Raw genomic sequence first — 25674 nt, 5'->3', positions numbered from 1 at the left:
TCTGTTCAAGATGATTTCCAAGCAGAGATAAGGGCAGACACACTCTATCTTTCCTGACAGAGACTCAGAGAGGAGAATGAAGCTGCACTGGGGTGGGGATGCTGAGGGAGGGATAATGGTCTTCTGGGCCCACTAACTGAGCCACTGCTCTTACTTTATGGCTCAGCAAAAATTATTATTGCATGACGTTACCCAACATAAAATTGTCTCTGTCGATTCTGAGCAGTGATGCCAAAACTCTACTGCTGTAGTTCTCAAGCCTGGATGTTTAATAAATTCACCAAAATATTTTTTTTAAAAAGAGATTCCTGGGCACTTGCCCCAGAGATTTTGACTCAGTTGGCCTGGCGGAAGACTTGGAAATATGATTTTCCAAAAAGCTTTCCAGGTATGTTATTCACTCAATATTAACAAAAACTTAAGAGAGACTTCTGTGCATTTACCTATTTAATTCTGCCAACAACCTTATTAGGACAGTAGTATGAATTCTATCTTGCAGACAAGGAAACTGAGGTAAAGAGATAGTGTCTCGTCCAATTTTACACAACTAAACAGAGGAGTTCTTTTTTTTTTTTTTTTTAAGTGTGGCTTGGCTGCAACAGACTCCACAGTTCGGGGAAACTCCAGCACCCAGCCCAGGCGATCACTTCCCGACCCAGAGGAGTTCTGATATGACCCTCCTAACCACTACACCAAACAACATTCAACAAAGGGTCAATGTTCAACAAATATTTATTGAGTAAATACTTCTAGAGACATAACTTAGAAAATAAATTAAAAAGCTGACTGTGAACATGTGGGAGGGCAATTTTAAAGACAGAGGTCAGGGAAGGACCCCCTCAGAAGACATTTGTACGGAGACTTAAATGATGACAGTGGCCATGGAACAATCTGAGGGGAGAACAATCTGGGGGAATCACTGCTGCGAAGGTCCTATGGAAAGAACAAGCCTGAAGTGCTTGAGGGACAAAAAGGCCTGTGTAGCTAAAGCAAAGTAAGCAAAGTGACAAGACAGAACCTGAGAGTATAAAGGTGTTAGTTACACTGCACGCTTTGGGGTCAGACTCTAGCCATCAATTCCAGCTCAGCTGCTTATTAGCTGTGTGATTTGAATGTTATTTAACCTTCCCATGCCACGCCCTCCCTTTTTTTCTTTTAAATAAGATTGACTGATTTTTGGCTGTGCTGCGCTGCATGTGAGATCTCAGTTTTCCCACCCAGGATTGAACTTGTGCCCCCAGTGGTGGGAAGTATGGAGTCTTAACCGCTGGACTGCCAGGGAAGTCCCTATCTTAACAAATTGGATGTTTTCCAACTTCTTCCATTTTCTTCTATATATCACTAAATAAAGGAAGGACTTTTAGGAAAAAAAAAAAAAGCTAAACTTGTAACACAGCATGCCTAGCAAAGATCAAGCAGCAAAAGGCAGAAAACATTAAGAATTAAGGGACAGAACTCGTGTCTCCCACTGCTGTTTAAGATTGCAGAACAGTTAATGTCTTAGTATGTAAATGTTCCTCAACCATAAATGGAGATTACATATGACTTCTGATTGTGATGAATAATGCCTTTACTGATTTCTGGTTTATCTCTGTATGTAGTACTAATCCCAGAGAAAGCACCTTTTAGAATATAGCAAGAAGGGGAGAACACCACCTTCCACAAATAATCCTTTCTTCAAAATTCTAGGGGGTCATAGTTTAACATGAAAGAGATTAAAGTTAAAAGTTACAGTGAAGTCGCTTAGTTGTGTCTGAACTCTGTGTGACCCTGCGGACTGTAGCCTACCAGGCTCCTCCATCCACGGGATTTTCCAGGCAAGAGTCCTGGAGTGGGCTGCCATTTCCTTCTCCAGGGGGTCTTCCTGCCCCAGGGATCGAATCCAGGTCCCCCCCACTGCAGGCAGACACTTTACAGTCTGAGCCACAGGGGAATCCCTTGAAAGAGATTAAGAGATTACATTTCATTCCCATGATTGGTTCTTTCCATCTTCTTGTTTCTAAATATTAAGGAGGGAAGTTTTTTTCTTTTTTCCTTACTTTTTTTTCTCTTTTGCTCCTTTCTTTTCTTATATATGGGTGTTATCAATGTATTTGTCGATTTGGCTAATTTTGGGTTGGTTCCAATCAAGATGAGGTTTTAATACTCTTTTGTAAAGTTCAAATGATTAAAAGGTTAAATGGGTTAAACATGTGCTGTATTATAACTAAGGGATAAATCTGCCTTGAATTTTTAAAGAAACACGTGGGATATATGTTTAAAGATGGGAATAAACAGATGAAGACAAAACTCCTCTGAGAAGAATGTAAGGCCTTATTTTTTTTTAAAATGATGCCAGGAAAAAGTAACATTCAGAATATAATTATTTATTTTCCCTTTGGGTTGTGTCAAAATAAATAATTATTACACAATAAAATAATACTAAGAAATGGTAATATCTAAAAAAAAGAATATTGAAAACATAAGTTGGTACAATATAAGCCCCATTACAGATTTTCTAATAAAACTGAGGATATGCCTGGCTTCACTTTTTTATAGGTATCATTCTTCAGAACCATAGAACGTGTCTCAAAATACTGTTTTAGGTGCCTGTAATGAACAATTCCATCTTACACCTAGAGCAGTGATGCATGTGATGAAGGCAGCTCTCCCACTGCAGTGGTAATTTTACCAATAGATTACAACTTCCGTAAGAATACAGATTATGCCTTACATATTCCATTATGTTCCCCTTGTAATATATATCAGACAGAATTATGCAGACACAAAAAGAAGTACTCAGTATACAGCACATCAAACCTCTTTACAGATCAGCGATTGATTATAACAGGAAACACGGACTGTGAACCCCAATTAAGCAAAATGTTATTCCCTCTAAAGCAATTCCATTCTTCTCACTAGTACATTTATACTACAAAAGAATTATATTATGTTTTCAATTTCAACAATAAAAATTTAGGGACTTGCCTAGTGGTCCCAAGCTTAAGACTGCACCTTCCGATGAAGGGGGTTCAATCCCTGGTAAGGGAGCGAAGATCCCATGTGCCTCTCAGCCAAAAAACCAAAACATAAAACAGAAGCTATACTGTAATAAATCCAATGAAGACTTAAAAAAATTCGTGGAAATTTGTTTTCTCTTTTGTTTCATACACACTTTCACAATAATCTTGATTTTGCCTGTTGATGAACAAAGTCTAAAATATTTACCGTCTGGTCCAGAAAAAGCTTGTTGATCCTGTGACAGGCTTAAGTCACGGAAATATCAAGAAGGAGCGTCCAAGTGTCTTTTGATGGGAGTAGGTAGTGACATCAGAGAAAGCTGCCTAGAAAGAGCGATGGGTGGGCTGAGGTCAAAGGACGAGACTGAGTTAGCTGGGGAAAGGGAGTGTGGGTTGGGGCAAACGTGGTCCACGCAGAGGGAAAAGCACCCACAATGCACTGCAAGCCGAAGGGTCTGACGCATCCAGAAATGTGCTCAGAGTGGCTGGAGCCAAGAGAGGAGAGAAGGCGGGATCATGGAAGTGGGAGTGGGGTAGGGGATGCTGCTGTGAGGTCAAGCAAGGTCAGGACTGAAAAGAGTGCCTTGAATTTAGCAACAAGTTCCTGAGAAGGACTTCCTGAGTGGTTCAGTGGTTAAGAATCTGCCTGCCGATGGTCTGGGAAGACCCCACATGCCACCGAGTAACTAAGCCTGTTCACCAGAGCTACTGAGCCCGTACTCTAGAGGCCATGAACCACAACGACTGAGTCCATGTGCAGCAACTACTGAAGTCATGTACCCTAGAGCCGGTGCTCAACAATGAGAGAAGCCACCGCAGTGAGAAGCCCATGCACCGCAACTAGAGTAGGCCCGGCTTGTCACAACTAGAGAAAGCCTGCAAGCTGCAATGACGACCCAGTGCATCCAAAAATAAATAAATAAACAGAAAAAGCTATTTAAAAAAAAGGTGCTGAGAGACAACTGGTGGATTGTCTATTTTCACAGTGAAATTGGTGAGAGCAGTCTCAGTGGACTGGGAAGAACAGAAGCCAGGATGCAGTGGGTTAAGAAGAAAATGGTGAAGGTCCAGAGTTGGTCAGAGAGACAGCAGCAGCTACAGGGGGATGTGGAGTAGTCTTCATGAAGATGGGAACAATCTGAACGTTCCAGTTAAACGTCAAAGGCAAAGAACCTCCAGGAGAAGTGAGGGAAGGGGTTTTGAGTAAAAATGGAATGATTAGCCTTGGAAGGAGGTAGTTCCCCTCTTCCACTACAATCAAAGAGAAGCTGAAAGAGCCAGGCAGAGATGCAGGAGAGTTTTTAGGCATAGTACCAGAAAAGTGAGGAAGTTTTTTAAAGATGGTATCTACTTTTTCTGTGATGGAGAGAGAGGCTAAAGAAGAAGAGTAGGCTTTAAAAAGTTAAAGTTGATCACTGGGGCGGAGAGCTGTGTGGGAAAACATCACAGGATGGCAGGGCAGAGCTGAGGACCCAGCCAGGGAGGAGGTTATGGTTTGCAGCAGCATTACCCTGTGGAGGGGTGAGGTTTCATTTAGCAGCATGTGGAAGCCCGGGTGTGGTTCCCTAGAGGTGAACATCTGGACTGAGCCAGGGTGGAAGTTTTGTCAGATGGATTTACAGAATTACTGGATGGGAAAAGGCAGTGGAAGACACTGACAAGAGAAGGGACGAATGGATGGACCACAGAGGCTAAGTTAAGCAGGGACAGAAACAGTAAAAGGAAGAAGGCCCATCAGGACTGAGGCAGAGAGGCTCAATGAGACTAAAACCAAAAAACAAAAAACAATGTGATGAGAGTAACTAAGCATATTAAAAAGCAGAGATATCACTTTGCTGACAAAGGTCTGTACAGTCAAAGCTATGGTTCTTCCAGTAGCCATTTGTGGACTAAGAGCTGGACCATAAAAAGCCTGAGCACTGAAAAACTGATGCTTTCGAACCGCAGTGCTGGAGAAGACTCTTAAGAGTCCCGCAGACAGCAAGGTGATCAAACCAGTTAATTCTAAAGGAAATCAACCCTGAATATTCACTGGAAGGATCGATGCTGAAGCTGAAGCTCCAATCCTTTGGCCACCTGATGCAAAGAGCTGACTCACTGGAAAAGACCCTGAAGCTGGGAAAGATTGAAGGCAAAAGAAAAGGGCGGTAGAGAATGAGATGGTTAGATAGAATCACTGACTCAATGGACATGAATTTGAGCAAACTCTAGGAGATAGCAGAGGACAGGGGAGCCTGGCATGCTGCAGTCCATGGGGTTGCAAAGAGTCGGACACAACTTAGCGACTGAACAATGAGAGTAACCAAGGAAGAATGATGTATGAACGAGGGCTGAGAATGAGACTGAATTTTTCAGAGATGTGGAAGATCCCTGGTGGTCCAGTGGTTAGCACTCCGAATCCGTGGTCTCACTGTGGAGGGCCTGGGTTCAATTCCTGGTCGTGGAAATAAGATCCCACAAGCTACGAGGTGCCTTCCTCCCTCTCCTCAAAAGTTTTCAGGAATGGAATAAGGCCCAGTGTGTGACTGCAAATGTAGCTGAGATGAGTGGTATGAAGGTCAGTGAAGATGAAGAGAATAAAGTCAGAGTAAGAAAGGCTCAGGTTCCACTCAGCTTCCACAAAGCAGTATCTGGATTTTGGGACTTGTCTCAAGAAAACATCTGCACCCAGTTTTAAAACATGATCTCAGGGGACATTTCTCAACATTCAGTTTTCCAGAGTAGTCAAATAAAATTAATCTGGTCCATCTCAAACCTTAACCCCACTTTTCTTCAATCATCGTTGAAGGGAACTTTCCTTGCTAAAATAAACACCTAACTTTTTTTTTTTTTAACACCTAACTTTTTAAAAACCATAGCGAAAACAAGATCTGGAAAGAAACCTCTAGGTGGAAACATGGCCTCTGGGTTGTCAAGAGTGCAAATTAGATTCAGGAATAGGAGGGTTATTCTTTCAGCTTTACTGTTTTCTAACTTTGGTCAGCCCCAGGCTACACATTAGAAAAAACACGAAAGGAGATGGATGCTCAGGGAAGGATCTGAGAATCTTTTTTTTTTTTTTTTTGGCAAATACGAGGTACCAGTTATGTGTTAAGACTAGAAGACTACTGAGTAATGGGTGGAGACAGCTATATCAACACGTTGTTTCGAAAGTGTATTAAATACCTGTTGTATTTAAGTAGGGAAAACAAACAAACAAACAAACACAAACCCCCAAAGGTAGAGAGGGGGCGTGACAGTTTGGAAAGGCTTCGCTGAGCTGACGTTGAAGTTAGGGCCAAAGGATGAGGGAGGGCCTGGCGGGCGGGTAAGTCGCCGCCGCTTACCGGGGCTGGAGTCCCGCTCCTCGTCCTCCGCCGACCCGCCGGCCTTGAAGCCGGGCGGCAGGGCCGGCCCAATCAGATCCCTCGCCATCCGCGGGGTCAGACACTGCACACGCACACAAGTGTCTCCAAGCCGAGTCAGAACTCCACGACGGGCAGCCAGCGAGCTGCCGAACGCGAGGGAAACTCTTCCGGCGCCGGCCGATGACATATCAGCTTGTGATTGGCTGATCCTTGCTATTGGCGATAACGGAAGTGACGCCTAAGGCTTGCTGCGCACTCGCACGCAGGGTTGACTACCAGGCGGGTGGCGATGGGCGAGCCGGCTGGTGGTGCCGTTCCTCCCGCCGCGTGGTTCCCAGCTCCCGAGCTGACCCCCACGCTGGGGCCTCTACGTGACCGAGCCTCGCGACCGAACAACTGGATGCTGTGGGCGATGCCGCCGCCGCCGCCTTCGTCGCTTCCCGCAGCAGGGTCCGAGCCTGCCTTAGAGGCACAGCCCCACGAGGACGCCCGCACTTTCCCCGGGGCACCTCCCCCCTTCGACGCCCACATTCTTCCCGGGGCGCAGCCCCCCTTTGACGCCCAGTCCCCCCTCGATTCTCAGCCTCAACCCAATGGCCAGCCTTCCTGGAATTTCCAGGCTTCAGCGTCACGGTACTGGACACAGTCTCCTGGTGGTTTTCCTTGGCATCAGCAGCCCCACAGCACTCCAGGTAGGTTGTTAACGCCTCTCCGTACCACCCCTTATCTTTCTTTTCCATCCCTACTTCCTCCTCCTTTTCCACCCTTGTTCCCCTCTTCTCTTCTGATACTGCCTTGCACTCTTGGAGTCCGGTCATTAATGTCTCACAGTTTGTTCCACAGTTAGGTTTTCCTGACTTGTTCATTTAGTTCAGCAATTATTTGGTGAATTCCAACTATGAATCAGGACGTAAGGGTACAGCAGTGAGCAAAACATTCAGAAATCCTTATCTTAGGCCTTGACATCGCCTGGTGTAAGATGACAGAGACAATAAACAAAATAAAGCAGTGCGTATTAGAAGGCAGTAAGTGCTGTGGAGAGAGAAAGCAGAGTCACAAGCAGTGCAGAGTTAAATTTCAGTGTCAGTCATGAGTAAGGTGACATTGGAGCAGAGACTTAAGGGAGGTGAGGGATCAGTTGTTGTTTGGTAGCTAAGTCATGTCTGACTCTTTGCAGCGCCATGGACTGTAGCCCACCAGGCTCATCTGTCCATGGGATTTCCCAGGCGTGAATACTGGACTGGGTTGCCGTTTCCTTCTCCAGGGGATCCCGACACAGGGATGGAACCCGAGTCTCTTGCAGTGCATATGTCTGGGGGTTAGCCATGCAGGCAGAGGGACTTGTGAGTGCAGAGCCTTGAGGCAGGAACTGTGTGAATCACTATTCTTCCTAGAAAGGGTGAAAGTGAAAGTCGCTCAGTGGTGTCGGACTCTTTATGACCTCATGGATTGTAGCCTGACAGGGTCCTCTGTCCCTGGAATTCTCCAGGCGAGAATTCTGGAGTTGGTTGCCATTCCCTTCGCCAGGGGATCTTCCTGACCCAGGGATCGAACCTGGGTCTCCTGCATTGCAGGAGGATTCTAGAAATGGTGACTGCCACTGTTTTAACTCAAGTATTTATGACGTGCTCTAGCAAAATATTAAATAATCGTATAGTTTTTAACATTTATGAATCTCTTTTTGTTTTCCAGTTAAACATACTTATTTTCCACGAAAGCATGATGCAAGGGTCAATGACTTCAGCGTCTCTCCCAGAAGAAAACAGAAAAAAAAGGTAGTTTTAAAGATGTTCTTAAATGTGACACTTTGGTCCCTATGTCACTGCTTCATATCTCATCTTTCATAACTGTTTCTGTTTTGCCTTCATCATTGACACACCATAGCTTTGCTGTGAAAGTATCTTTAAGGGTCTTGGCTGTAAGTAAAAACTCAAGCAAAATCTTCTTGTGAAAAAGTGGAGAAATTGTACAAAAGAAAACAGTCAATCCATTTACATATAGTATTAGGAGTAATATGGGGAATTATGGTTACAGATAAATGTAACTGTGATTGAACTTCAATGAAGTAAAAAATATATGCTGCTGCTAAGTCGCTTCAGTCGTGTCCGGCTCTGTGTGACCCCATAGACGGCAGCCCACTAGGCTCCTCTGTCCCTGGGATTCTCCAGGCAAGAACACTGGAGTGGGTTGCCATCTCCTTCTCCAATGCATGAAAGTGAAAAGTGAAAGTGAAGTCACTCAGTCGTGCCCGACTCCACTAGCAGCTTGGGAGGGGAAGGATGAAATGAAAAGTTTTTGTGTATTTTCAACCCTTGATTATATTCAGAAACTGAGCCTTAAAATAGACTTCCTTTATTCTGATGTAGCTTAACAATCTGGTCTTTTGACTTTTAAGATGTATAAATAATGTCATTATAATAAATTGAATAAGATCCATATCATGAAATTACTACCCTTCATTTTGGTATCAAAACTGTGTTGCTGATATTTACAAAATACTGTGAATATGTAATATATTTAATAACATAATCTCAACATTGAACAATGGGAGTTTACTTCCTATATAGTCTTATCATTGTAATAATCTTTTTTGTTTTATGTTTAAACATAAAAATAGTAAATTGGGAATAAGAAAATAACTAATATTTGCCTAGTTATTTTTTCTCATTTAGTAGTTTTATATATACACACACACATTGTTTTATTTATCCTAAAGGAAGAAATGCTGTTTTTACCCTGAATGTTTATTTTTAGGTTATTTGGACATATACTCTACTGCATTTTAATTACCAATTTGAAATCTATTCATGGTTTATATTAACTCTGTTCAGATTTAAATTTTTTTTTTTGGCCATGCCTTCTGGCATGTGGGATCTTAGTTCCCTGTGTGCCTGCTCAGTCACTCAGTCATGTCTGACTTTTTGTCACCCCATGGACTGTAGCCCACCAGGCACCTCTGTCCATGGGATTTCCTAGGCAAAAAACAAGGAGTGGGTTGCCATTTCCTCCTCCTGTGGATGTTCCTGACTCAGGGATCAAACCTTCATCTCTTGCCTCTCCTGTATTGTCAGGCAGATTCTCTACCACTAAGCCACCTGGGTAGCCCTGAACAGGCATCAGACCTTGCCCACTGCATTGGAAGCACAGAATCTTAACTGCTGGACCTCCAGGGAAGTCTTAAAATTTTTATTAACAAACCAGGCTTTTTCTCATGAATGTGTTAAACAGAATCACCCCTTCATTAGAAATATATTCAGAAGTTTCTTCCACTAAGAGTGTGTGAAAAATCAAAACCTGCATATTTTTACTGCTGATTGAGTTCTCACCCAAAGCCTAATGCCTCTTTCATTTTTATTTGCAGAAAAGAAAGGAACCCGTTTTTCACTATTTTTGTGATACCTGTGATCGTGGTTTTAAAAATCAAGAGAAGTATGATACACACATGTCCGAACATACAAAAGTAGGTTTCTTGGTTATCCTGATTTTATTTCACAAAATGGGTATATTTGGTAGAAATTCTGAGCTTTCTTCCTGTAAAAGTTTAGAGTTATCATAGAAATGTTGTTTGAAGACAAGTTGAGACAGTAGCCCTGGGATTTGCAGTTTGAGGGTGGGAGGCCTCCACTTCAGGAGTTGGTGAGATGGCAGCAGAAGAGAAGGGGGGTCTGGCAGCTGTTGAGAAGTAAAAAAGCTAGAAGTTCTTGGTTGGGTAAGTGCTCTTCAGTTTGTAGGAGTCACGCTCAACTTTAGGAAATAAGAACATTTTACAACATTGCTGATGTCCTGCGTTCACTCAAATGGAGAAGTGAGTGCTATGTATTATTGTACTATATACTTTTAGAGCGCAACTTGGTTTTGGAGTGAGTTTTGTCTTGCTGTTGACTGAACTGAATTGAACTGATTGTTGTACGTATTCATGGATAACACCACATAGACAGGATACTAGGTAATAATGCCAGAATATGTCTGTATGTATAGTAGAAGGGTACATTTTTTATGGGAAATGTTGAATTGAGTCTTTTTTTTTAAAAAACTCCTTACAGTGCCCTGAGGTAGATTGCTCTTTTAGTGCACATGAGAAGATTGTCCAGTTCCATTGGAGGAATGTAAGTTGTTTTTCTTTTTGATACACGCTCTTTTTACTTCGTTGATCTGTTATCTTCATAGCACTTTATCTACATAGCCTAATAATAAGCAACATTCATGAGCCTTTGTACTTGATAAGGCATTTTTATCATCCATTATTCAGTTTTGTCCTCAGCATCCACTGTGGACTAGATAAGCCTTGGCCCTGTTTCACAGATTTATAAAATGATTTGCCCAGGGCCTCAGAACTTATTCTTGCACTTGGGTTTCTTAGCTGCAAATTCTTTGCTTGTTTTACTAAACTGTGCTGTTTCAGATTGTTCTGTGTACTCATCATTTCTCTAGCTAACTCCCTCAATTATAGTCGGTCAGTCATATGAATATCTAATATTACTCAAGAAATTGATGACATTTGCTTTATAACCAAGATTATATCATGGCTTGCTTTTCTTTTTAATCAGTAGCACTAAAGACATGAAAAAAATTACTCTCTTTTCTTTAAAGGAAAAGTCATAATAAGGATGGATAAAACCTGCTTGCTTAGTTTTAAAATTGTCTCTGCTAGTAAATGTATTGTTAGGTACAGCGTCTTCATTATCCCCTGTAGTTCTTGAGATCTAGTCAAAAGCATACAGTATGCTTCCTGATATTCAGCAGGCCTTTTCCCCTCAGATGCATGCTCCTGGTATGAAGAAAATCAAGTTAGACACTCCAGAGGAGATTGCAAGATGGAGGGAAGAAAGAAGAAAGTGAGTAAAGAGTTCAGAACTTGTGCAGCATCTTTCTTTTACCCTGGCAGGGCTGAGGACTTCAAAATAAAGACCATCTGGCCCTAAGGAACAATTTGAAAAAGGAAATTTGGTCTTTTATAACATTGCAGATGTTCAGCTCAAAATGGCCAGTCCTAACTTTTGTTGTTGTTCTTTAGAATTGGCTTACAGTGACTTTGAGAGTATTGTTACTTGATGTATGATAATCATACAATTTTTATTATTGTAGTTTTGATTCATTGCATTCCCTTATAATCTTGCTGCTAGGGAATGGAACTGTCAACTGTATTATATGAGGCTATTATTAAATGTAGCTTTTGGTAGACCTAATAGGAACTCTTGATGAATAACTGATGTCATAATGGGAGTTTGCTCTTTGAGGGGGGCCACTATGTGCCCCCTCAGTTTGATGTTCAATACAAGGCAGTGATGGGTGGTGCTATGTTAAAAAAAAAAAGCATAATATTTTGCTATGTTTATTGTTTTTATTGTTTTTTAAAAAGTTGTTGAATGCTTGCAGTATGCTAGGCAGAGGGAGTATAGTGACAGGATAATCCAAGTGCCTGTCCTTACCTATAAAAAGACAGGGGACTTCCCTGGCAGTCCAGTAGTTAAGACTCCACGATCCCAATGCAGGCGTCATGGGTTCAATCCCTGGTTGGCGAACTAAGATCTGGCATGCCACATGGCATGGCCTAAAAAAAAAAAAAAAAAAAAGGCAAAGACAAGAAATGTTTTCCTGTAATTAAAGTCTAAGAAATTTGAGCCTACCATGATGACCTGTAGTTTTATACTTACCAGGGAGGAAAGCATAGTAGATATCTAATCAGAAATGGCAACCCATTCCAGTATTCTTGCCTGGAGAATCCCATGGACAGAGGAGACTGGCGGGCTGTGGTTTATGGGGTCGCAAAGGGCTGGACATGACTGAAGTGACTTAACCACCAACTCCAACTGGAATCTACCAGTGAAAAATCCCACGAAGACGCTATTATGTTGTTTTCTCAGGAAGGACCAGGATACCTAATCCTGAAGCACAAGACCAAATCAGAACTATTAGGGGATGATCAGCTGCACTTTTAGGTCAATAGCTGTTTTTCTGGAATTAAAAAATGAGAGCTTGAGATAGAAGGTTGTTGTTTACTGCTGTTTAGTTGCTAAGTCATGTGCAACTCTTTTGTGACCCCGTGGACTGTAGCCTGCCAGGCTCCTCTGTCTGTGGGATTCTCCAGGCAAGAATACTGGAATGAGTTGCCATTTCCTTCTCCAGGGATCTTCCCAACCCAGGGATCAAACCTGCGTCTCCTGCATCCCCTGCACTCTTTACCACCGAGCCACCAGGGAAGCCCTAGTTAGGAAGAGTTATTCTCAAAGGTCAAAATACTTAAAAACTTTTGACCAGCTGATTAAGCTTGTTCTTAGTTCAGCTTTAAGTTTTCAACTTAAATCCACTGTACGTATGCATACATAGTGCTATGTCAGGTGTTACACTCTTATGTGAAAAAGTGAGTTACTGCCCTTTAAAGCTTTACAGGCAATTCTGAGGAAAACCAGCAAAAAGATTTAGAACTAACTGAGAACAAATAGCTTTCAGTAAATGCGTGTATAGATATCAGTTATTAATATTGTACACAGAGTTGGATGAGTCTGGACAACTAGAGGAAGTAAACCTGGATCCATCCAGTCAGCATGGACTCAATGGATTTAATAGAATTTCAAGAGCATTTTTGGCCAACAAATGTAAGAACCTTGGCCACCAGGAGTAGGATGTACTAAAATGCTTTTTTCCTCATTATCTCCTGGCAGAATCTTATTTACCTTGTAAGACTTGCTTATGTGTCACTTCATTTGTCATTCTCTTCTTACTCTTCATTTCCTCTTAGCTCAGTGCTGTTGGAGCACCAGTCTGTAATGAGATAAGGAGCTAGTACCAGAATGTAAATCTATACTTTACTCCCTTGATTGAGAAAGTCTTGGTAAGAAGAGGTAGTCAGCTAACCTAAGTATTTTGCTTAGGGGCATAGTTGATTTATACCCTGACCTAGGTGTATGGCTAGACTGCCAGTCCATGGACCCACCTACCGTTAAGTATTGTTCACTACTTTCTGTATGAATACATAGCTCATTAATAGAAACAAAACAGCATTTTTTTGCATTATAAGTGGCCCTAGTCTTCAGTCAGTTCAGTTCAGTCGCTCAGTCGTGTCCGACTCTTTGCGACCCCATGAATCGCAGCACGCCAGGCCTCCCTGTCCGTCACCAACTCCCGGAGTTCACTCAGACTCACATCCATCAAGTCAGTGATGCCATCCAGCCATCTCATCCTCTGTCGTCCCCTTCTCCTCCTGCCCCCAACCCCTCCCAGCATCAGAGTCTTTTCCAGTGAGTCAACTCTTCGCATGAGGTGGCCAAAGTACTGGAGTTTCAGCTTTAGCATCATTCCTTCCAAAGAAATCCCAGGGCTGATCTCCTTCAGAATGGACTGGTTGGATCTCCTTGCAGTCCAAGGGACTCTCAAGAGTCTTCTCCAACACCACAGTTCCAAAGCATCAATTCTTCGGCACTCAGCTTTCTTCACAGTCCAACTCTCACATCCATACGTGACCACAGGAAAAACCATAGCCTTGACTAGACGAACCTTTGTTGGCAAAGTAATGTCTCTGCTTTTGAATATGCTATCTAGGTTGGTCATAACTTTCCTTCCAAGGAGTAAGCGTCTTTTAATTTCATGGCTGCAATCACCATCTGCAGTGAGTTTGGAGCCCAAAAAAGTAAAGTCTGACACTGTTTCCACTGTTTCCCCATCTATTTCCCATGATGTGATGGGACCAGATGCCATGAGCTTCGTTTTCTGAATGTTGAGCTTTAAGCCAACTTTTTCACTCTCCTCTTTCACTTTCATCAAGAGGCTTTTGAGTTCCTCTTCACTTTCTGCCATAAGGGTGGTGTCATCTGCATATCTGAGTTTATTGATATTTCTCCCGGCAATCTTGATTCCAGCTTGTGCTTCTTCCAGCCCAGCATATCTCATGATGCACTCTGCATATAAGTTAACACCTTTGGTTCTGCTACCCTTTGTACAGTACCTGGAATTGAGTATGTAGAAAATAAGTATTTGTGGACTGAATGATTGTTAAAAGGTACTGTATGGGAAGAATCTGGTGGCTCAGATGGTGAAGAATCTTCCTGTAATGCAGGAGACCCAGGTTCAGTCCCTAGGTTAGGAAGATCCCCTGTAGATGGGAAAAGCTGCCCCCTCCAGGTTTCTGGTCTGGAGAATTCTATAGACAGAGGGGCCTGGTGGGCTACAGCCATGGGTTCACAAAGACTCGGACTCGACTGAGCAACTAACTTCAGCTTACCATGAGAGGAACCCGTCTTGGCATTGATAAGAAGCCTTAGCCATGGCATAGTCAGACTTAGAAATCAAAGGAGTCAGGACCATGCCTTGATTTGACTTAGTGAAGAATTAGAAGCAGTGCATGTAAAGTGTCTTATTTCCTCTAGGTGGCTTCTTTACAGGTATAATGTTTTTCTCCTCGTGATTCCACTTCACTGGTTTTTTTGTTTGTTCTTTATCTGTTGGTTGTATCTTTTTCTCATTATTTTGCATGGAGGAGTGCTCACTTCAGCAGCACATACATGCTAAGAAATTATTTTCCACAGAGGAATAATCAAACAGGAAGAGTTAGCTCCACTTCCTGATACTTAGTATTTGAGGCCCTGGTGATGATGGTATTGATGATATCCTGTTAGATGGATCAGAAGTGTCCTACCTGCAAAAGTTTTTCCCCACTGACTTTCTCCCACTGACTTTCCTCTGACTTTGGTCAGTAGGAAGTTGTTGCAGCTCAGTGGTGCTAGCCAGTGTTGTGCTGATAGATGTTTAATTCTTTTGAGGAGAATGATGATAGTTACTAGTTGGCAATGATTATGAAGCAATTACCGGCTTCCCTGGTGGCTCAGAGAGTAAAGAATCTGCTTGCAGTTCTGGAGACCCAGGTTCGATTCCTAGGTTGGGAAGATCCCCTGGAGAAGGAAATGGCAACCTACTCCAGTATTCTTGCCTGGAAAATCCCATGGACAGAGGAGCCTGGTGGGTTACAGTCCATGGGGTTGCAGAGAGTCTGACACGACTGAGCGACCAACACACTACACTACACAGAAAGCAACTAAAAAGTTAACTGTGTAAGCTGTTTACTCTCTCAAGTTTGGAGTTCACTTAAGACAATAGGGAAGGTCTGAAATGAGTCACTGATTTGCCATCTTTGGTTCTTTTATCTCTAGCAGTTGTTTAAATTAAATCACGTAAAACTGAGAAAGTTGTACCTATTATTAAACTTCTCCCCTGTCTGTAGCTGTATTACTCTCCCAAAATTCTCCACTCCACCTTCCTCCTCAGCGCATAAGAGGAAGGGCCTCATCTAGTCTGGAGGAGTGGGGTGTTCCTTGACGAAGGGAGGTTGAGCTGAACTTAGACCTAGTTGGGAAGAAGTAAGGGTGGGGTAGCGACTAGCGTTCAGACAGGTTGGCATGGGCATCGGTAAGAGACGATAGCAGCCTTTGAGAGATGGTAGTTGTAGGGACAGAGAGAAGGAGGTGAATAGAGAACACTTGGGAGATGAAGATAGGCACTGTTTGGCAATTGAATGATTGTGAGGTTGAGGAAAGAGGCTTGGAGGATACATCCAAGTTCCTGGGGTGAGGTGGTGCCTGTGACTGGGACAGGGACCCTGGAAGAGGATGGGGTGCGGGGGTGTTGCTCTGAGATATCACTGAGTATGAGGACATTCCAAGACATGTATTTGAAGATGCTGTGTAGGCACTGTGACTCAGACCAGACTGGCTAGAGAGACGTTTGAAAATCACGAAGCCATGAATTCTGAAGACTTTAGGAACTAAGTTCCCAATCAGGTCCAGGTTCAATTCAACCTCGCTTTGTCAAGGAACATCCCACCCTTCCAGACTAGATGAGGGCCTCCTTCTTAAAGGCTGAAAAGGAGGGTGGAGTGGAGGACTGTGGGAGAGTCAAACAGCTACAGAGTAGAAATTGAAAAGTGGGTCCAGTTTTCTCAGTGTATATGAAAACTGGTTGGTTTTACTCTCTGTCAAGTTATCTTCCCTTTCTACTCCACCTACAGAGAGAGGGCAGATAGTCTGACAGGGAGTAAAGCCAAGCCTGCTGAGCAAGAGCCAGAGAAGTAGAAGAAAACTCAGAATGTGACCTGTCTTGAAAGCCAGGAGAGGGGAGGATTTCAAGATAGGAAATGTGGAGACAGTGCAGATTGCTGTGGAAAGGTCAAATAAAACAAGCCCCCAGAGTGACTGGTTTTGCAACCTGTAGGGCCGCCTTGACGCGGATCCAGACGATTGCTCCTTGGCCCTTCTTGGGGTTTCCCGCCATCTGTCTCTACAGCTTTCTGCAGCTCTCACACCCTTCCGCGTGATTCTTAACAAGAGGGATTGCCATTGTCGTGGCCACTGGGGTTGTGGTTCCACCGGAAGTGTGTATACTTTGAATTCCACTGACTTTTTGAGACTCACAGTTTACCGTAGAGTTCATCCGGCATCTTTTTACCTTCCAGTTTCCAGGGTCCTTCATCTCCATGCAGTTTCTGCCGCTTACTTTCACGGTCGCACCATGGATCTGATCTTCCGGACGTTCTGCCCCAGAAGTCCTAAAGTTGGGCTCGCTCCTCTTTGGGCCTAACTTCTGTTCTGTGCAGCTCTCTCCCTATCCCTTCTACCTCTGTGAACAGCACCGGTCCTGGACGAGTTGAGACCTCTCATCTCTTACCCCTCTTCCATCTTGGCCTCCTGCCAAGTTGAAATCACTTCCACTCCTCTCAGCAGCTCAGCTCCCTCATTCTGTTGCCCTTCATCACACCCACTGGCAAAAATCTCAGCTCTGCCTCAGTTGCTCAGTGTTGTTGAAGAAAACCACACAGCTTAAGTGTGCTCTGCAGGTGAACATTCAGCAGTGTTATCACACTTAAGGAATTGACTTGACCAACAAGGTTAGTTTATTCTCTTTGCATTTGCTGTTTTTTTCCATGCAAAATTAGATGCTAATATGCATGTATTTCTTAGTTATATAGGTGACTATGTAGAATAAAATTTAAAAATAAATTTGTTAACCTGATTTTATTTTAGCCAACTCAAATGCCATTGAAAACAGAATGCCTTGGAACTGACAGAGTAGTATAAGGTGGGCTTCATACGTCTTATCTTTTCTGATTACTGCACATTGCTTGCTTATATGAACTCTTTGTCCCAGCCAGACTTTTTTTTTCCTTTTATCATATCCCAAACAGGTTCTTTGAACTTTCAGCTTCAGTTTTGATCATGCTGCTGCTTCTAGAAATATCTTACCTTTTCCAGCTTGAAGTTCTGCTCACTGCTTTAGTCCAGCTGAAATCCTGCCAGCCTAAATTTGGGCAAATATTTTTCCTCATCTGTTTAGAGTAATATCTTGCCCTTCTTTGAATATGGTATCCCCTCTGCTTATTTGGTGTAGATGCCCCTTATTCTGGTCCTGTTGATGAACTATTTGCTTCAGATCAGATCAGATCAGATCAGTTGCTCAGTCGTGTCCGACTCTTTGCGACCCCATGAATCGCAGCACGCCAGGCCTCCCTGTCCATCACCAACTCCCGGAGTTCACTCAGACTCACATCCATCGAGTCAGTGATGCCATCCAGCCATCTCATCCTCTGTCGTCCCCTTCTCCTCCTGCCCCCAATCCCTCCCAGCATCAGGGTCTTTCCAGTGAGTCAACTCTTCGCATGAAATGGCCAAAGTACTGGAGTTTCAGCTTTAGCATCATTCCTTCCAAAGAAATACCAGGGCTGATCTCCTTCAGAATGGACTGGTTGGATCTCCTTGCAGTCCAAGGAACTCTCAAGAGTCTTCTCCAACACCACAGTTCAAAAGCATCAATTCTTCGGCACTCAGCCTTCTTCACAGTCCAACTCTCACATCCATACGTGACCACTGGAAAAACCATAGCCTGACTAGATGGACCTTTGTTGGCAAAGTAATGTCTCTGCTTTTGAATATGCTATCTAGGTTGGTCATAACTTTCCTTCCAAGGAGTAAGCGTCTTTTAATTTCATGGCTGCAATCACCATCTGCAGTGATTTTGGAGCCCAGAAAAATAAAGTCTGACACTGTTTCCACTGTTACCCCATCTATTTCCCATGAAGTGATGGGACCGGACGCCATGATCTTTGTTTTCTGAAAGTTGAGCTTTAAGCCAACTTTTTCAGTCTCCACTTTCACTTTCATCAAGAAGCTTTTGAGTTCCTCTTCACTTTCTGCCATAAGGGTGGTGTCATCTGCATATCTGAGTTTATTGATATTTCTCCCGGCAATCTTGATTCCAGCTTGTGTTTCTTCCAGTCCAGCGTTTCTCATGATGTACTCTGCATAGAAGTTAAATAAGCAGGGTGACAATATACAGCCTTGACGTACTCCTTTTCTTATTTGGAATCAGTCTCTTGTTCCATGTCCAGTTCTAACTGTTGCTTCCTGACCTGCATATAGGTTTCTCAAGAGGCAGGTCAGGTGGTCTGGTATTCCCATCTCTTTCAGAATTTTCCACAGTTTATTGTGATCCACATAGTCAAAGGCTTTGGCATAGTCAATAAAGCAGAAATAGATGTTTTTCTGGAACTCTCTTGCTTTTTCTATGATCCAGAGGATGTTGGCAATTTGATCTTTGGTTCCTCTGCCTTTTCTAAAACCAGCTTGAACATCAGGAAGTTCACAGTTCACATATTGCTGAAGCCTGGCTTGGAGAATTTTGAGCATTACTTGACTAACGTGTGATATGAGTGCAATTGTGTTGTAGTTTGAGCATTCTTTGGCATTGCCTTTCTTTGGGATTGGAATGAAAACTGACCTTTTGCAGTCCTGTGGCCACTGCTGAGTTTTCCAAATTTGCTGGCATATTGAGTGCAGCACTTTCACAGCATCATCTTTGAGGATTTGAAATAGCTCAACTGGAATTCCATCACCTCCACTAGCTTTGTTCGTAGTGATGCTTTCTAAGGCCCACTTGACTTTACATTCCAGGATGTCTGGCTCTAGGTCAGTGATCACAGCATCGTGATTATCTTGGTCATGAAGATCTTTTTTGTACAGTTCTTCTGTGTATTCTTGCCATCTCTTCTTAATATCTTCTGCTTCTGTTAGGTCCATACCATTTCTGTCCTTTATCGAGCTCATCTTTGCATGAAATGTTCCTTTGGTATCTCTGATTTTCTTGAAGAGATCCCTAGTCTTTCCCATTCTGTTGTTTTCCTCTATTTCTTTGCATTGATCGCTGAAGAAGGCTTTCTTATCTCTTCTTGCTATTCTTTGGAACTCTGCATTCGGATGTTTATATCTTTCCTTTTCTCCTTTGCTTTTCACTTCTCTTCTTTTCACAGATATTTGTAAGCCCTCTCCAGACAGCCATTTTGCTTTTTTGCATTTCTTTTCCATGGGAATGGTCTTGATCCCTGTCTCCTGTACAGTGTCACAAACCTCATTCCATAGTTCATCAGGCACTCTATCTATCAGATCTAGGCCCTTAAATCTATTTCTCACTCCCACTGTATAATCATAAGGGATTTGATTTAAGTCATACCTGAATGATCTAGTGGTTTTCCCTACTTTCTTCAATTTAAGTCTGAATTTGGCAATAAGGAGTTCATGGTCTGAGCCACAGTCAGCTCCTGGTCTTGTTTTTGCTGACTGTATAGAGCTTGTCCATCTTTGGCTGCATAGAATATAATCAATCTGATTTCAGTGTTGACCATCTGGTGATGTCCATGTATAGAGTCTTCTCTTGTGTTGTTGGAAGAGGGTGTTTGTTATGACCAGTGCATTTTCTTGGCAAAACTTTATCAGTCTTTGCCCTGCTTCATTCCTATTCCAAGGCCAAATTTTCCTGTTATTCCAGGTGTTTCTTGACTTCCTACTTTTGCATTCCAGTCCCCTATCATGAAAAGGACATCTTTTTTGGGTGTTAGTTCTAAAAGGTTTTATAGGTCTTCATAGAACCGCTCAACTTCAGCTTCTTCAGTGTTACTGGTTGGGGCATAGACTTGGATTACTGTGATATTGAATGGTTTGCTTTGGAAACGAACAGAGATCATTCTGTCGTTTTTGAGATTGCATCCAAGTACTGCATTTCGGACTCTTCTGTTGACCATGATGGCCACTCCATTTCTTCTGAGGGATTCCTGCCCGCAGTAGTAGATATAATGGTCATCTGAGTTAAATTCACCCATTCCAGTCCATTTCAGTTCGCTAATTCCTAGAATGTCGACATTCACTCTTGCCATCTCTTGTTTGACCACTTCCAATTTGCCTTGATTCACGGACCTGACATTCCAGGTTCCTATGAAATATTGCTTTTTATAGCATCGAACCTTGATTCTATCACCAGTCACATCCACAGCTGGGTATTGTTTTTGCTTTGGCTCCATCCCTTCATTCTTTCTGGAGTCATTTCTCCACTGATCTCCAGTAGCATATTGGGCACCTACTGACCTGGGGAGTTTCTCTTTCAGTATCCTGTCATTTTGCCTTTTCATACTGTTCATGGGGTTCTCAAGGCAAGAATACTGAAGTGGTTTGCCATTCCCTTCTCCAGTGGGCCACATTCTGTCAGATCTCTCCACCATGACCCGCCTATCTTGGGTTGCCCCATGGGCATGGCTTAGTTTCATTGAGTTAGCCAAGGCTGTGGTCCTAGTGTGATTAGATTGACTAGTTTTCTGTGAGTATGGTTTCAGTGTGTTTGCCCTCTGATGCCCTCTTGCAACACCTACCGTCTTATTTGGGTTTCTCTTACCTTGGGCGTGGGGTGTCTCTTCAGGGCTGCTCCAGCAAAGCACAGCCATTGCTCCTTACCTTGGACGAGGGGTATCTCCTCACCCCTGCCCTTCCTGACCTTCAATGTGGGATAGCTCCTCTAAGCCCTCCTGCACCCTGGCAGCCACAGGTCTGGGTAACTCCTCCCCTGGCCTCGGGCGTGGGTAGATCCTCCCGGCCACCGCCCCTGACCTCAGACCCGGGGTTGTTCCTCTCGGCTGTTCCTGCGTGGTTGCAGTCTGGCACTCTCGGCTGCTGCTCCTGACCTCGGACGTGGGGTAACTCCTCTTGGCCACCGCCCTTCGGGCATGGGGTCCTTCTGGCTTCTGCCCCTGACCTCGGATGTGGGGTGGCTTCTCTAGGCTTATGAGTCTTTAAAAAAAAATTACAATCTTTAGAAATGTTAATACCCACACTTTATGTGACTGTTTATATCCCTTGGTGGCATAGATACAAGGGATGGTTATAGATGTTAATGCTGGGAAAGATTGTAAGGCAGAAGGAGAAAAGGGCAGCAGAGGATGAGATGGTTAGGTAGCATTATCGACTCGGTGGACGTGAATCTTAGCAAATTCTGGGAGATAGTCAAGGCCTGGAAAGAAGCCTGGTATGCTGGTAAGAGGTGGACAGGACTTAGCAACCGAACAATAAGAACATAAATGTTGATATATGTAAATGAGATTTGAAAATATTTTTATTGTGGCTGTAATTCTGTTTTGATACTTCAGAGTAAGTGGTTGGAGAAGTTGTACCGAGATTCATATTTTTAATTTATGTTATAAATTGTATATCATTGCTAAAGAAACTGGGCAGTGTTGATCTGATTAGTAATGCTAATTGGAATTAATATAATTAGTGGTACTTAAGCCACTGTGGTTTTGAACAGTAAATCCTCATCTCACAGGACAAGTTGTCACTGAGACAAACCAGACTGATGTGTGTTTGGATGCGTTCCTTTCTGCAGTAGCTCCTCATGTGAAGCTGAGCTCTGCCACCTGTGGTTTTTGTGCAGCAAGTGCTTTAGAGGAAAAAATTCACTGGCTCGAGAAACTTACGGAATAGTAACACGTGAACTAGCTTAGGTAGTGTATGCTTATATAAAGTCCCTGGTGGAAGACCAGTTTGGTTTGCTAATATAATCAAGAAATCTCAGCCGCCTTTGAATTTATGTTAATATACATTATAGCTTTGAGTAACTTCCTGACAAGAGTTTAGTTTGAAATTAGAGGTAAATCTTCAGTATTTGGGGCTTCCCAAGAAAACTAAGATCATGGCATCCGGTCCCATCACTTCATGGCAAATAGATAGGGAAACAGTGGAAACAGTGGCTGACTTTATTTTCTGGGGCTCCAAAATCACTGCCGGTGGTGATTGCAGCCATGAAATTAAATGACACTTACTCCTTGGAAGGAAAGTTATGATCAACCTAGACAGCATATTGAAAAGCAGAGACATTACTTTGTCAACAAAAGTCCGTCTCGTCAAGGCTGTGGTTATTCCAGTGGTCATGTATGGATGTGAGAGTTGGACTGTAAACAAAGCTGAGCGCCAAAGAATTGATGCTTTTGAACTGTGGTGTTGGAGAAGACTCTTGAGAGTCCGTTGGACTGCAAGGAGATCCAACCAGTCCATCCTAAAGGATATCAGTCCTGGGTGTTCATTGGAAGGACTGATGTTGAAGCTGAAACTCCAATACTTTGGCCACCTGATGCGAAGAGCTGACTCTTTTGAATAAAGCCCCTGATGCTGGGAAAGATTGAGGGTGGGAGGAGAAAGGGACGACAGAGGATGAGATGGTTGGATGGCCTCACTGACTCAATGGACGTGAGTTTGAGTGAACTCCGGGAGTTGGTGCTGGACAGGGAGGCCTGGTGTGCTGTGGTTCATGGGGTCGCAAAGAGTTGGACACGACTGAGCAACTGAACTGAAGTGGTGCTGGTGGTAAAGAGTCCACCTGCCAATGCAGGAGACGTGAGAGAGACAGGTTTGATCCCTGGGTCAGAAAGATCCCCTGGAGGAGGGCATGGCAACCCACTCTAGTATTCTTGCCTGGAGAATCCCATGGACAAAGGAGCCTGGTGGGTTGTAGTCCATAGAGTTGCAAAGAGTTGGACACAACTGAGGTGACTTAGCACAGCATAGCATTCAGTATTAGAAAAGGCAAAGATTGTTTTATATATGACCAAAGTTACTGAAAAACAGGAGTAGACTCTTGCCCTTAAGATCCTCACTCTAGTAGGAGATGTAAGAATGTCTATAAATGGCCAGGAGACCACAGGCACCAGAAGTCTTCATTTTTGTCACGTGGGGCTAACACGTCAGTCAAGGGATACCTGGTGTCTTTGGAAGGCAGAGCAATCAGATCGTTTTGTAAGACTTTTTGTAAGAGGAGTCATGCCACCCCTCTCCCCACCTCAATATGTTTTAAGGTGTTATTTATTCTTTTTAAATGTGTAGTTCTGACCAACATACGGAGTTCTGTTCAATTAAAAACCTTAAGGCTTTCCACTAATAATCTGCAAAAAAAGAAATCGCAGCCAAAAAAACTCAAAGTGACTCTTTCTTCATTCCCATCTTCTGGGGGTACAAACGCTGTATGATTTGGCATTAGGGAAAATTGAGTGAGAGAGGTTCATTTTCCAAATCTGGCTTTTGAAGACTGAAACCCACTTCACAGCAGATGGGGTGTCCACTAGGTGGAGTAGTTCTGTGTTATTTATTTGAAGCAGTTAACTGGCTCTGAGGAAACGCTTAACAGTTGCGCCCCCAGTTCTTGCAGAATTCCAGCAGCGGGGGTGTGCTCCTGAAGAATGCTACATCTTTTTGAAGTTTGAAAAGACTTTGAAATAAAAATGTAGTCTGGTTGAAGCAGCTGTGGTTCAGTGAGAGTCCAGAGGGATTTTGTTTTTCTAGAAAACAGGCTTAAGGGAAAAGCCAGTGAGTGGGTGGAGGTTTGAGAAGGAAAGGGTAAGATGTAACCAGAATGAGATGTGTGAAGATAATGATTGGTTCCCTGTTGCCCATTTATTGACTCTGGGGCTTAAGAGCTGTCACTGGAGGCTTGTGGCTTAGGCAAAGGGAAGGCAAAGAGGAGTTAAGAAGTGAAAGAAAGAAAAATAGTGTTGTAGTTTCAGGGTCAGTTCATTTTGGGGTGTTGGGGAAAGATGGAAGTAGGGAGAAAAGTGATAAAAATAGAGAAACCAACTGTGAAAATATCACTTCTCACAGTCTTTATAACTTCATAACATCCGTTCTTTACCGGGAGATATTGAACTAAGCTTTATCATGATGTAACTGTACAGTCAGTGTAAGACCGTTCGTGATATTTTTTCCAACAGTTTGCTGTGTGTTTGTGTACTTTAGAAACCTGAGCTGTGTCTGTGTCCAAGATCAGACTTTTCCTTAATCTTGTATCTCAGTAGTATGTTGCTGGAAGGAGCTTCCTGATGATCGTATATATAACTAGGTCTTATGTTCCTAGATTCCCGTTTTGGGGAAAAATTTGCTTTCTAGTACCCTTGTTTTCTGTAGTTTTTAGTCTCTTGTGTACAGAAGAGTGGCATAATTTTGGGGAAGAAAGTTTTATTTAAGCACTGAAAAACAGAATCTTAAAACTTTGGGAGGGTTAGAAACAGCCACTACCTTTAGGGAAGTGATAACTTTAATCAGCCAGAAAGAAAAAGTGAGCTGTTATAAAAGACTTCCAGCAAAGGCATTGCCACAACATTCTTGATGTCTCATTTATGGGGTTCTTTCTTGTATCTCACCTAAAATCCATTTGCTGTAACAAATTCTGTATATTCCTTATCACTGAGAAGCGCTTCACACCGTCTGCTTGCTTATTCGCGCAGCACTGTAGGGCCAAGTCCTTGGGTTTAGCATATAGCCCAAGATGTGAAGTCAGGGTTGGTCTGCAGTACTCAGAAGAGAAGTGTTATGGAAATACAAGCAGTAAGAATAAGTGAATTTCAGAGATGTGAGAAGTGTTGAGCAGCTGTGTGTTACGTGTGTAGACGCTGTGGGGCCTGTGAAAGTCATCACCTTTTCCCTCATCATCGCTGCTTGTGTGGAGTTTGTCTTCAGATGGCGAACAGCTGTCGGCCGTCTTCTCTGTAAGATTGCGGTGTTTTTGTCACTTCTCCTTTTAAAGGCTGCAAGTTGTTCCAGTTCCTTTCATCTTTCTTTGGAGGTTTTTATTTTTCATCCTGTTAATCATCTGTGAGTCCCTTCTGAATCCCTTCCAAGTTTGATTTTTCCTCAACATTCCTTTTCAGTTCAGCAGTACAAAGCTGGCTGTATCTCCCTGAGAGTTTCTGATCACTTTTGAGTGTGGTGAGAGGAGGACTTCACACTCGTACCTGCGCTGGAGTCCTTGTATTTGCTTTCTGAAAGTGGAGTCATGCGGTGCTGACTGGCTGTCAGATTTTTATCTCCTGTGACCTTGGTCTTTTCCTCTTATGTTTATTTATAGCTTGTACATTAATCATGTTTTATTTATGAAGTTTATTTTTCTTGGCTGGGTAGATTGCTTTGTCCTGTCCTCGCTGAAATCCATTGCTTTTTTTTTCTAATTACTTCACCGCTTACTCAATGTCATTTCCATTCTTA

General features: G+C 43.0%; 2 protein-coding genes across 13 annotated transcripts in view; one reads left to right on the top strand and one right to left on the bottom strand.

The window, feature by feature from the left end:
- GPALPP1 (GPALPP motifs containing 1) overlaps positions 1 to 6533 on the bottom strand; it is a 43804-nt gene extending 37271 nt beyond the window's left edge. For 6 of the 9 annotated variants that reach the window (XR_015137866.1, XR_015137868.1, XR_015137864.1 and 3 more), the window contains exon 1: positions 6326 to 6533. Coding sequence is in view for 2 of the 9 variants with exons in the window: in XM_086328893.1 (XP_086185019.1) it covers positions 6326 to 6533 (208 nt within the window). In the remaining 7 variants the exon portion in view is untranslated. Of the gene's footprint in view, positions 1 to 3207; positions 3324 to 6325 lie in introns of those variants that run through there. The other 3 variants (XM_086328896.1, XM_086328897.1, XM_086328895.1) reach the window with 2 other exon arrangements.
- A 63-nt stretch (positions 6534 to 6596) lies between these two features.
- The window catches only part of NUFIP1 (nuclear FMR1 interacting protein 1), a 38969-nt gene continuing 19891 nt past the window's right edge, over positions 6597 to 25674 (top strand). For 2 of the 4 annotated variants that reach the window (XM_086328891.1, XM_086328892.1), the window contains exons 1-5: positions 6597 to 7038; positions 8039 to 8121; positions 9708 to 9806; positions 10390 to 10452; positions 11105 to 11181. In XM_086328891.1, the coding sequence (XP_086185017.1) occupies positions 6636 to 7038; positions 8039 to 8121; positions 9708 to 9806; positions 10390 to 10452; positions 11105 to 11181 (725 nt within the window). In that variant the 5' untranslated portion in view covers positions 6597 to 6635. Of the gene's footprint in view, positions 7039 to 8038; positions 8122 to 9707; positions 9807 to 10389; positions 10453 to 11089; positions 11182 to 25674 lie in introns of all 4 variants that reach the window. The other 2 variants (XM_086328889.1, XM_086328890.1) reach the window with 1 other exon arrangement.

Source organism: Bos grunniens, chromosome 12 (genome assembly GCF_055505025.1).
Source record: "Bos grunniens cultivar Pamir isolate PY7600 chromosome 12, Bosgru_T2T1.0, whole genome shotgun sequence".
NCBI classification, from domain to species: domain Eukaryota; kingdom Metazoa; phylum Chordata; class Mammalia; order Artiodactyla; family Bovidae; genus Bos; species Bos grunniens.
Note: the sequence above shows the minus strand (reverse complement) of the source record. Positions and strands in the feature narration are given on the sequence as shown.